At 47.7% G+C, this 13,250-nt stretch overlaps 1 protein-coding gene across 1 annotated transcript in view; it reads left to right on the plus strand.

The window, feature by feature from the left end:
- Positions 1-5,954: 5,954 nt before the first annotated feature.
- Positions 5,955-13,250, plus strand: part of Itgae (integrin subunit alpha E) — a 64,092-nt gene continuing 56,796 nt past the window's right edge. Inside the window, exon 1 of the mRNA XM_048366257.1 lies at positions 5,955-6,047. Coding sequence (XP_048222214.1) covers positions 6,017-6,047 — 31 coding nt within the window. The 5' untranslated portion in view covers positions 5,955-6,016. The remainder of the gene's footprint in view (positions 6,048-13,250) is intronic.

The raw sequence follows: 13,250 nt of genomic DNA on the forward strand, positions 1-13,250 counted from the left end.
CCTTGATATAAAAAGAGGAAGATATTGTGTGAAAAAACACTAAGTAGGCCTTGGTGAACATGGTATTTTAGTGACCTGCAGGTATCTGAACTGAAGCTTTATAAAAAGAATGCTTGGGCTGGGAATATGGCCTAGTGGTAGAGTGCTCATCATATACTTGAAGCTCTGGGTTCGATTCCTTAGTACCACATATACAGAAAAAGCCAGAAGTGGCACTGTGGCTCAAGTGGTAGAGTGCTAGCCTTGAGCAAAAAGAAGCCAGGGGTAGTGCTCAGGCCCTGAGTTCAAATCCAGGACTGGTAACAAACAAAAAACAGAATGTTCTTGAGAAATCATGGAGTTAATATTTGTTTTGTCTTGTATTTTACTGCCAATGGGGCTTCAACTGAAGGCCTGGGCACTGTCCCTGAACTACTTTCTGCTCAAGGCTAGTGCTCTTCCACTGGAGTCACAGCTCCACTTCCTGCTTTTTGGTTGTTAGTTGGAGATAAGAGTGTCATATATTTTTCTGCCTGGGCTGGTTTTGAATAGCAATCCTCAGGATTACAGACATGAGCCACTGGCACCTAGCCAGAATATATTTTAGCAAAGCATTCATTTGAGATTGGAGGTATGGCTCAGGTGGTAGAGTGCCAGCCAAGCATCAGATACTAATCGAGTCCTGATCTCAGGCAAAATACATACATACCACAAAAACAACAACAAACCCACATTCATTTGCCCCAAGATAAGAAAAAAGAAAGCTGGCAGATAGATAAGAGGCCCCAAAGAGGGACCTGTGAGCCAGTTCTTAGCCTCTGATACTGTCAATGAGGAAAGTGACAGCAGTATAGAAGGTGACAGGAAACAGCTCATTCCCAGCGCCAGTTCTCTACAGCGTTCCTCAGGCTTGCATGCCATCCATCTTCAAGGTTATGGTAAAGTGCTAATGAATATCTTGGCTAGAATCAGCAGCAAGTTTTAGTTTCCCAGACTAATTAGCTTCTATGCAAATAAGTCTGATACAGAACTGTTTGCTTTTAAATGTCATATAATAAGAAGTTAAGAAAGAGGTAAGTCAGTTCTCCCAAGGTTAGAACTAAAGGAGAATGCTTTTGGTTGTCTTGAAAATAGCACATTTTGCTTTAAGGTAAATCAACAACAGCATCTAGAACTTTAGTTTTACATGTTTATAAAATCTAAGAAGAAAAAATACACCCAACCTCTCCATGAAACTGAATATTTCAAATAGCTTTAATGTTCCTGGGAGCCATAAGGAGAATGCTGTCTCAAGTCTGTTTTAGTTGTGAAACTTAGAAATGGGATTTTGCTGTGCTATTAGTATAACTAGAGTCTGGGTGGTGTTTAGCCTACTTTGGTAGATCATTACCCAGCCTGGGGAGTCTTGAGCTATTGTTGTGTGATTCCAGAGCCGCTCTCTAGATGCCTGGATTCTGAAATAGTTCAGATTTGGTGTTATGTCAGACTACACTTCCATCCCTAGAGCAATGAGAGAGGCCCACACTTTTGGGGGATTGGCAGGGGAGAAGACTCGACTTTTCTGCCTCTCTTCGTAGGGTAGTCCTAGTGTTTGATCCTGTGATATATTCTACTGCTCATGGGCAAGGGTTCACTAGAGGGGCTATGAGAAATTGGCAACCCTTTTAGGAAGGCAGCCCAGTATACATCAGTCTGCCCAGACTTCTGTAACAAAACATGAGACTTAGCTTAACAACAGATACTTACTTTCAAGTGAATGTGGAGGCTGAAATCAAATCCAATCACACTACTAACCCAGTCAGGGCCTTTCCTTCAGGTGTACCACCCACCCTAGGAGATAACAGCGAAACCACCACTCACAAAATGACCTTCTCAAAGTTGGATCTTCAGATACAGAGGAATTAGAAATGAGAGTGTCAGCATCATTTGGCGGAGAATATTATTTGGTCCAGTAATGTTTGCACTTTGACCAGTAGCACAATATGTCAGTCTGTTTGTGAAATGAGGGCTCTGCTCTTCAAAAGCTCAAACCTAGGGTCTGAAGGTAGAGTTGCAAGTGGCTCAGAGTACTAATTCTGGAGGAGCCAAAAGCTGTCTGGGCCTCAGCTCAGCCCTTCACTCTCCATGTGACTGTGGGTCTTTCGAGTCGGCATCCATGCCTGGGAGGTCAGGAGCCCTCAGATGAGGTCTCACACGGCGGCCTCGTCTGGTGCTCCCCGTTTGCACTTGGTCTGTGCAGATCACTGCTCTGTCTGCCTCCAGTTCCCCTGTGGTCACTGCTCTTCACAGCTTCCAGGGACTTAAAAAGCAGGTGGGTGCTTAGAACCATTTTCCATGACTAGAGGCAGGCTAGAGGACACCCCTGAACTGGTGGGCCACATCCTGTTCTGTGACTCACTTTCTCCAGACAGTGAGTCCACCAGACTGCACTGCACACCTCTTCTCCCTGAACATTTCTTTTTTTTTTTTTTCAATTCAATTTTTTTTTTTTTTTTGGCCAGTCCTGGGGCTTAGACTTAGGGCCTGAGCACTGTCCCTGGCTTCTCTTTGCTCAAGACTAGCACTCTGCCATTTCTGGCACAGCTCCACTTCTGGCCATTTTCTATATATGTGGTGCTGGGGAATCAAACCCTGGGTTTCATGTACACGAGGCAAGCACTCTTGCCACTAGGCCATATTCCCAGCCCCCTCCCTGAACATTTCTAAAGCTTTTTTATTTTGAAATAATTTCAAAAATCACAGCACAGTGTCAATGGTAAAACAAAGAACATTTTGCCACATTTTACTACTCATGCTTTGCATCCTCTCCTCATCCGTTATCTTTCCTGCCTAGCTGAGCCATGAACTATTCTATTTGCATATATGATGACCTTACACCCCTACAATTCTTGTTTCCTGAGAGCAAGGATATCCTCTCAGATAAATAAAAACATGAAATTTGTTGACTTTTTTTTAAAATTAGTGACTACTAAAGATGTACCAGAAACATTTAAAAAAGGTCATCCTCTCATGTCTATAGTGTAGTTACCAAATTGAGGAAAGGGGATGTCTGGTCACTGTAATAGTTGGTAATTTGTAGTTCATGTTCAGTTTTGCCAGCTGTCCAAGTAATGAGAATTAAGTGTTTTTTCTTGGTCCAAGATTCAATCCAGCATCACATACTGGACTGCCTTTAGCCTCTCCTCTCTGGTTTCCTTTAATCTGGAATAATTGTGCAGCCTTTGTTTTTTTATGGTGACACTGACATACATGTATTTATTTAGGTGGTGCTGGGATTTGAATTGAGAGCCTGTGCTTGCTAGGCAGGCACTGTACTGCTGAGGCAGCCCTGCCTCCTGCCCTCTTTACATTGTTTACTTTTGAGATGGGGGGGGGGTCTTACTTCCTACCCAGGTGCATGCCTGGACTGTGATCCTATTTTGGGCTTCTGGTTGTAGCCATTATGCCCATCTTCCATTGAGATGGAGTCTTGTGGACTAGTCTACCTGGGCTGGCCTGAAGTTTGACACTCCCCATCTAAGCAAGGGTGACAGGCGTTTGCCACCATGTCCAGCTTTTGCTTGAGAAGGCAGGCATTCTGTAAACTTCTTTTTGCCTAGGGCATGATCCTCAACGGTTTCAGCCTCCCAAGTAGCTAGGATTATAGACATGAGCATTGGTATGGTTGACATTGAAGAGCACAGTCCAGTTGGTGTAGCCCTTTAAGTTGATCCCTTTACGTTTGTTTAAAATAAAATCAGGTGGGAAATTCCTTTCACATTTCTTTCTTTTCTTTTTTTTTTTTTTTGCCAATCCTGGGGCTTGAACTCAGTGCCTGAGCACTATCCTGGCTTCTTTTTGCTCAAGGCTAGCACTCTGCCACTTGAGCCACAGCGCCACTTCTGGCTTTTTCTGTTTTGTTTTGTTTGTCTTTTCTTTTTTGGTATTGGGGATTGAACCCAGGACATTGCACTTGCTAGGCAAGTGCTTTGCCACTGAGCTACATCCCAGCCCATCGGCTTTTTCTATATACATGGTGCTGAGGAATCAAACCCAGGGCTTCATGTGTATGAGACAAGTACTCTACCACTAGGCCATATTCCCAGCCTCACATTTCTTTTAAGCCTGTATCTGCTGAACTCTCAACCTTGCACAGGATACTGTCCAGCAGGAACATCACACAACAAAGGCGAAAGTGTCACCATCAGATGGGCTTAAAGGGCCCCTCTGCATGCTCCTGCAGTGACGAGCCTGGATAGATATGTCTTGGATAGATGTGGGAGGGCTACAGAGACGGAGGGAATGACCGCGCTGCCTGTCCAGCCTCTGGTCATTGACATTGCCTGGCTCCAACCACTGCATCTGGCTTCTTGAGCAAGTCTTGTGTGATCTATCCTGGGTCCTAACCCTGCCCTACCCAGGCTATGTTTTGGGATACTGGACTGCACTCTTCCTTTCTGAGCCATTGCTAGGGAGAGGGGGCTCTGTGGCTCTACCCAGTGACCTTAGAACTCAGGAGGACAGCCTCCAAGTCCTGCAGGGGTGGGAAGATGTGGACACGCAGCCTTCAGATTGTGATGTGGCCAGCAGGCCATTAGACCAGGGCCTTGTTCCGCTGTGTGGCTTCCCTGTAGGGTAGTGTACAGGGGAAGTGAGCAACTACAGTCTCTACTCCAGTAATTGTTTAAAGTCTCCTCATAAGTATTCTGTCAGACCAAAGCAGATGATGCAAAACTGAAGTGTCATGGAATCTTCACAGAATTGTTGGCCAAGCAAGTGCTCCCTGTGAAAAGCAAAATCAAAAATTGATTTTCATGTAGTTATTCAGTCACTAACTGTACACTAACATTTCAGCATGTGCTGAGGCTACCGATGCCCATCTAACCAGGAGAGATGTAACACCTGCTTTTCTGAACTTAAGATTAAATACAATTAAGATTGTCCATTGTAAATGTACAGATGTACACAGAAAAAAAAGATTGTCCATTGTGTCAGTGACATTTTAGGGCCTCATCAGCTACTTGTGACTAATGGCTACTGAATTACACGGTGTAATGTAGAGCAGCTCAGCTCCACAGTTTTTGTTTTGTCTCTGAGACTGGCTCTCACTATGTGTCCCAGGCTGGCTTTGAACTTGTGATCCTCCATCTCAGCCTCCTGAGTTTTGTGATTATAGGTATGTGCTACTGTGCCCAGCTCCACAGAGCTCCTTATATAAGGGCAGAACTCCTTATATTTGTGGCAGCCTGGGGAGCAACTGTGCTGTTAGTCACATGGGCACACCTGACTGATAGGGAATTCCGTTGACCTATGAATATGAATATGACAGCCCCTAATGGGGATGCAACCTGTAGGGTTGTGCTGAAACACTAGGGAGTTGGCCCTGCTGCTAGGCCTGTAGCTCAGATAGGTGTGTGTGTGCGCACTGTGTACACATCAATGGAGGGCAGAAGGAGTCTTAGCTTTGAATGCTAAGACTTGGAAGCAAACCCAGCCTTGATTGGATCAAGGAAGTGATTTTAGCCAACTTACGGGTCACTCTGCTCACTTGGCCCTTTACAGCCCCAGGAGCAGGAAGAGGACCCCAGTTTCTGGTGGTAAGGCACTTTGTAAGGGAGGGGTCCTCTTCGCCATGAGTGAGGTAATGGAGACCTGAACTTGTTGGCGAGCTGAAGTGTGGGATTGGGAACTCTGGGGCAGGGCAGGAGACCCGGAATTCATATGGATATGGACAACAGGCTAGGTAATAGTTGTTCCTGCACTTCCAGCATCTGCCAAGGACAGCCAGGATTCTAACCCTGGCCAAAGCCCAACTCTGAGTGATGGAAATCTGAGCGATGGAGCTGCAGGTGTCTGCAAGGTTCTGGGTCCCAACCCGCAGCTGCAAGGGAAGCCACATGCTGGCTGTGCACTTGAAAGCCACACACTGCCTGTGGGCCAATGTGTGTGTAGGTGCCTCTGTCCCCGCCCCCAACTGAGGTGGGGAAGCTGGGCTCCCACTGAGGCCAGTTGCTGACATCCCACTCTGCTCTTCCCTGCTGCCTCTTCTCCAGCAAGGATGTGGCTCTTTCACATTCTCTTCGTGGCTGGTAAGTCAACCTTACCCACTGCCCTGGACCACTGTCCCCACAACCATGTCTGTGTCTGCTGGGGGTCTGGGGTACAGATCAAAGAAGGTGCTTCCCCAGGGAAGTGCTCCTGCTTGGTGGATTGACTCTCCAGACTCTGGGAAGAGCCTTTGAGGCTTTATATTCACCACTGAAGGACCATGGTTCAGACTCCAGAGCTCTGCCACCCTGTTGCTTTCCATCCAGCCTGCTTTTATCTGGACAGGGTTTTGGACCTGTGCAAATGAATTCCCAGGGTCTGGAGGCTAGTAGTGCCCCCACTCTATCCAGCACCAGCAGAGCAGCTAATGAGGGTAAGGACTTGGGAGGATGGGGGCCTTAGCAAGAGACTGGGGGCAAATGTTGGCAAGGTAGAGGATGGGCATCTGGGGAACCTTGCCTCAGCCCCACATCCTGGCCTAGGGTCCTCAATGGCCAGAGACACCAACCCTAGTAGCTTCACTCTGGACCCTAGCAATGGTCATCCACCCCTCATCTCAGCACCTTGTCCAGTGTGTGCCATTTGCCTACCCCACTGAGGTGTGGGCACTTAATTTCCAGGCTGATGGACAGAGAAAGTACAGGGAGACTTCCACTGAAATCACTCACATCAAAGCCTGGCTGTACTGGAGGTGGGGCAGGACCAGAGCACAAAGCAGCTCCATCTGGGTGGAGAAATGACGCTGAGCTCTGCTCTGTACTGTGAGGTCCCGAAACCTGGAGATGGACCCGTGTTTGAGAGCTTCCTGGAAAAGGTGATATGTCCTGAGTCCTGAGGTTCTTGGGGAGTCTGAGAAACAGGCAAGGGAGGGGCTGGGAATATGGCCTAGTGGTAAAGTGCTCGCCTTGGTTACATGAAGCCCTGGGTTCGATTCCTCAGCACCACATATATAGAAAAAAGCCAAGTGGAGCTGTGGCTCAAGAGGTAGAGTACTAGTCTTTAGCAAAAAGAAGCCAGGGACAGTGATCAGGCCCTGAGTCCACACCCCAGGACTGGCAGCAAAAACAAAACAAATTTTAAAAAAAGAAACGAGTAAGGCAGAGTGTGAAGAACTCAGACTGTAGCCAGGTGTCTGTGGCTAGGTGGCTCGTGTCTGTAATTCTAGCTTCTCAGGAGGTTGAGGATGAAGGTTTGAAGCTAGCCTGGCCAGAAAAGTCTGTGAGACTATTTTCTGCAATTAACCACCAAAAGCCAGAAATGGAGCTGTGGCACAAGTAGTCGAGTGCTAACCTGGAGCAGAAAAACTAAGGGACAGCACCTAAGCCCTGAGTTCAGGCCCCAATACTGGAGCATGTGTGTGCCTGTGCACACGCATACACACACACACACACACACACACACCTCAGACTATAAGTGCAGGCCCAGTGCTCTAAATCCCGGGCCCTGCCTGGGCCTTCCAGAGTGGTTGCAAATCCAGAACTACTGGCCTGGTTCTGATCTACCTTCCCAGGCCCCCACCAGAGTGACAATCCTATCCATCACATACAGGAAAACAGGAAGAGAATGTTAAATGTTGTGACATTGATCAAGATGCTTTGTGCTTGTCAACTGCTTTGTTAAATGGCAACTCCTTTGTATAACTAAAGATAATTTAAAAAAAAAAAAGAAAACAGGAGACAAGTGTTCCAAGGTGATTTAAGAGAGTTAGACACAGGTACACCGACACAATGAGAGCTGGAGCTGCTCACATTCCGTTTCCCAACCCCCACATGCCCTGCGGACCTGTGACCTGCCCCGGCTCAGTCCTCAGCCCTGACTCATTCTGTGGCCATAGCCACTCACTTCTCCCTCCCGAGTCTACTTCCATGTTTATGTGGAGAAGGGAACCAGGCAATCAGCTTGTGAAACCCTACAGAGGTTCAAAAGCAAAAAGGAACCTCAGAGCCCAAGGCCTGTGCTGTTGAGGGCTCCAACCCAAAATAGCCCTGTTGGAGCATGCTGGGAAGTGGGAAGCCACCTGCCGCCTAGGTCTCAGAAGTGGGGCCTCTGGTGTCCAAGGTGGGCCCTAGAGACTCAGGAGATCCTCAGCAAATGTACAGCAAAGAAGGGATTCCTATGCAAGGGAACAGGAAAGGCAGAAACCTGGCTAGGGGAAGATGGAAGTTGCGGGGCCTGCTCCTCCCAGGCCCGGACCTGCTGGGCCTTGGCAGAAGGCACCATCCCTGCCTGGGCCCTTGTGCACTGAGAAGGCAGCTCCCACACAGCGGCCCCTCACCCCACAGAGCTCCCATGGCTGGTGCTGGGAGACTTAGAAAAAGGCCCAGAAAACTCTCCTCAGGCACTGGCAACAGCCTAAGCAGGGGGGACCTGTCAGAGGAGGGTGTTTATGGGTGAGTAGGAGGGTGGGATGCAGGCTAGAAACCCCATATCTCTAGCATCTGGGAAACTGGCTTGTATGAGGGCTACCATTGCATATGGGGCATGTGTGGAGCACACAGGTGCGGGGTGGGGTGGGGCTATGAGTATAGAATGTGTGAGAATATGGGTGTCTATGGGCTATGTGTAGTCACATGGGGTGTAGGAAGTGTGTGTGTGTGTGTGTACATGGGGCTATGTGGGATGTACAGGTATACATGGGTATGCATGCTGTACTCAGATGCAGGTGTGCTATACGGTAAGAGGTGTGCAGTGTATAAGAGGTATGTGGTACACATGGTAGCTGGGTGGAGTGCATTGGTGTATAGGTATAGTGTGTGATGAGTATGTTGTGTCAGGTACAGGTGTATATGGGGTAGAGAAGGCATATGACTGTGGTGTGTGTTGTACAAAGTGTTATGGCTGTGTGTGAGGTGTGTGCTGTGAGGTGTGTGTGGTGTGTGTTGCACAGGGTGTTATGGCCATGCGTGAGGTATGTGTGGTGTGTGTTGTATGGGGTGGTATGTCTGTGTGTGAGGTATATGTGATGTGTGTTGCACAGGGTGTTATGGCTGGCAGGGCAGGAAGGGGGGGCATGGGAACTCCACATGGACTTAGCATAGTATGGTGCCCACACACAGCTGTGCCAAGTGCTTGCAGCCATCTTGTGTCAGGTGCACTGGAAGGTGGGAGAGGACTCGGTGCCCGTGGCATGAGGCTCGGGGCCGAGGATGGGCTGCTGGCCAGGCAGGATCCACAGGTGGTTCTGACATGGAACCCTCTCCGAAGCCTTTTGGGACTTCTAGACCACCTGGATCTAAGACTATTTTTTCTAATTTTTATTTTTTATTGCTATTATTAAAGGTGATATCCAGAGGGATTACAGTTATACAAGTCAAGTAATGAATGCATTTCTTTTTGGACAATGTTACCCCTTCCCTTGCTCTCTCCCAGTTTTTCCCTCCTGTCCCCACCCACAAGTTGTATAGTTCATTTTCCACATAGTGTCTAGTGAGTTCCACTGCTGTATTTGTTCACCCTTTGTCCCTCCATACCTGTGCCTCCCCGTACTCTCCCAAGATAAATAAGTGAACAGACAAAAAGAAAAGAAAGCAAAAACAACCACAAAGAAAGGCCCTCTTGTTTCCATTTCCTGGAGTTCATTTCAATAAATACTATTTCGTATGATCTGATGCACATAGGCATTGCACCTTCATGTTCCTCCGCTAATGCGTCCTCCTTTGGTTTCACTGTGTGGGAACACCTAGAGTCCTGTATGATTTGTCATGTCCTGAGTATTTTAGATCTAGCTTCTGCATATGAGAGAAAACATGCTATTTGTCTCTCTGAGCTTTACTTATCTCACTAGATTTGTTCTAGGTCCATCTATTTCCTTGCTAATGACATAATACTATTCTTTTTAAAGCTAAGCTTACTTCTACATCAGCTTCTACTTAAATGTGGCAAACTGTGCCCCTGGGCCTCAGCTTATTGAGGACAGTGATCATGCTGAGTGTAATGGCTCACACCTGAATTCCTAGATACTCAGAGACTGAGGATCACAGTTTAAGCCAATCTGGGCAGGAAAGTCCGGGAGGTTCATTGCTCTCCATTAACTACCCAACAGCTAGAAGTAGAGCTATGGTTCAAGTCTTAGAATGCCAGCCTTGAGGTTTGAGAAACAAAAATGGCAAACTAAGGAACAGCTCTCAGGCCTTGAGTTTAAGCCCTAGTACCAGCACACGCGTGCACGCATGCACACACACACACACACACACACACACACACACACACGGGGCAGGAGGTGCTCAGAGCAATAGAACACGGGGTGAGGCAGGCAGGGGTGCTGGCAGGCTGGGGGCACTTCAGTCTGACTCAGCTGCCCTGTGGCTGGGAGCAGGCTGCGGGTAGCGTGGTGGCTGAGGCTGGTTTAGCTGACAGTCTGCAGAGGCAAGTGAGGCTGGGCTTTGACAGCCCCTCCTCTGCGGCTATGCGGCTCACACCCGTATGCGCTCACTGAGACTTCCAGCAGCAGACCCTGGGCCTCACAAGCAGCCCTAAAGAACGGTGACAGACCAAGGTCCTTCTGTGGCATATCAGAGATTTGAACTCAAGACTCTGTGCCCTTGGGGCCCATGCTGTTTTCTGAGTCTCTGTGGAAATTGCAAAGGAAGAGGTTATATGACCAAGGGAGCAACCAGGCAAAAGTGAAATGTCAAGAGCAGTGAGCCATGCCAGCCAGACTCAGACACCACTGCACCCGCTCCTGTACCAGCTCTCTTGCCACCCCACGCGCACACACCCACACCGGCTCTCATGCCACCCCATACCCCACACACCCACACAGCACAGCTTGCTCTCGTTGACCTAGTTTTCAGCTCTAAATCCAGATCTCCACTAACTCAGTGAGCTGCCAGAAAACAGAGCTGTAGCCAGCCCTGGAGGCCATTAGAGATCCCCCTTGATCTCTATTAATCAACAGATATTTCAGCGTGTGTGTGTGTGTGTGTCTGCGCACACGCACACACGCCAGTCCTTGGCCTTAATACCAAGGTCTAAGCACTGTCCTTTAGCTTTTGTGCTCAAGGCGCACTCTACCCCTTAAATCACAGCTCTGCTTCTGGCTTTTTGATGGATTTTTGTAGGTAAGTGTCTCATGGACCTTCGTATCCAGGGTTTCAAACTGCATTCCTCAGATCTTAGCCTCCTGAGTAGCTAGGATTCCACATGTGAGCCACCAGCACCCAGCGGCTTCCAGCTTTTACCAAAGACTTTAGAACAACCTGGCCCTAGACACAAATACTCAGTTTACTCAAGGTCCAGGAGCACATTGCTCAAACTCTGAGCCATATCCTGTAGCATATGGCTGGAGACGGCAGTTGCACTGACGGGGTGGTTGCGGCTGTCTCTTGCCTTTCCTCCTCTTTCCTACTCCCTTCACGGGTCTTTCCACCAAGACTTGGCAGTCAGCAAAATACATGAGACTGGGCAAGGAAGGGCTCTCTGGCCCATCCTGGCATTTTCAAGCCCCCCTCCCCCTTTAGGCCCAGTCCTGTTCTGAGCTGATTTGGGGGTTGAGGTGTTGTAGATGACTCAAGATCACAATTTTGGGGAGACAGACATCTCAAATCATGCTGATTGAGAAGGGATTTAGTCAGAGTCAGATGCTACAGGGTGGGTGTGTGAATGGGCTTCGGGCCGACCTGCTCACGCTGCTCAGCATCTAGATTGACAGCAGGGTGTCTGCACAGGGCCAGGAGGACAGGAGACCAGGCAAAGGGTGAGGAAGGAAGCATGAGGGCGGAGGGAACGATGTGGCAAGTCCTGGAAGCAGGCAGCAGGCAGATGGTGTGTAGGCAGTGGGGTGAGAAGAGACTGAAAGCATAACTGCAGTCATATTTTGGAGTAATGTGTCCTGAACCCCATGGTACACACATGCACTTAAATAATGAAATTCCCAGAGACCACCAAACAAGGGAAACTCTGGGTCCAGCTACCATATTTTCTGTGCTCTGACATTGGGGCTTGGCGGGAAGACACAAATTGCAGCCTTGAGGAACACAAGGCTGGTATTGGTTACTTCTGTGTGCTTTTGATTTATTTGTTTTGTGTTAATACTGGGGCTTAGCCTCAGGGCCTCAAGCTTTGTGGTTGGAGCTCCACCACTTGAGCTACACCTCCACTTCCAGTTTTTTGGTTGTTGTTTCTTGTTTTTTTCTGGATAAGAGTCTTAGATTTGTTGGCTAGCTTTGACACCTGATTCTCAGAGCTCACCTTCCTGAGTAGCTGGGATCATAAGACATGAACCGCCAGTGCCTGGCTCTGCCTTGACTAGAGAATCCTCAAGGAAAATCTTCAATTTTAAATAGCATGAGTAATTGTACTTTGCCAGAAGAATTTCTTTTTCCAATGTTATGGGTACTATAAATTATGTTAACTAATAGTTTTTCTCTTTATATTAAAGTTTAGTTTATTCATTTATACATTTATCCTGAAAATAACTTCATTAAACATCTACTGACTGTCATTTCTGCCTTCATAGCCAAGGTGGGACGCATCTCAGCACATCCTGCCAGCTCCTACATAGACCCCCTCACAGGGGACCTCCCTCTTGGTTCCATTGGATTCCTTTTTTTTGGACAGGGTCTCATTATGAAGCTCAGGCTGACCTTGAACTCATGATTCTCCTTCTTTCAGTTCCCAAGTACTGGGATTACAGATATACATCACTATGCCTGGCTCCGCTCTTAAAAAAAAAAAAAATCCCCAAACAACAACAAAAACCCATCATTTTCCTTCTGACCATTTTTTTTTTTTTTTTTTTGCCAGTCCTGGGCCTTGAACTCAACGTCTGGGCTCTGTCCCTGAGCCTCTCTGTGCTCAAGGCTAGCACTCTGTCACTTGAGCCACAGCACCATTTCCAATTTTTCCTGTTTATGTGGTACTGAGGAATCAAACCCAGGGCTTCATGCATGCTAGGCAAGCACTCTACCACTAAGCCACATTCCCAGCCCCTTCTGACCATTTTTTCTCTGCTCAATTGTAGGTGACTTTCATTACAGTGCATGTTTTTATTTTTATTATTATGTATTTATTTATGTATTTATTTATGTATTTATTTATTTATTTATTTATTGCCAGTCCTGGGGCTTGGACTCAGGTGCCTGAGCACTGTCCCTGGCTTCTTTTTGCTCAAGGCTAGCACTCTGCCACTTGAGCCACAGCACCACTTCTGGCCATTTTCTGTATCTGTGGTACTGGGGAATTGAACCCAGGGCCTCATGTATACGAAGCAAGCACTCAGCCCCAGTGCATGTTTTTATGAGTCA

The sequence above is a fragment of the Perognathus longimembris genome, chromosome 17, assembly GCF_023159225.1.
Source record: "Perognathus longimembris pacificus isolate PPM17 chromosome 17, ASM2315922v1, whole genome shotgun sequence".
Lineage (NCBI taxonomy): Eukaryota > Metazoa > Chordata > Mammalia > Rodentia > Heteromyidae > Perognathus > Perognathus longimembris.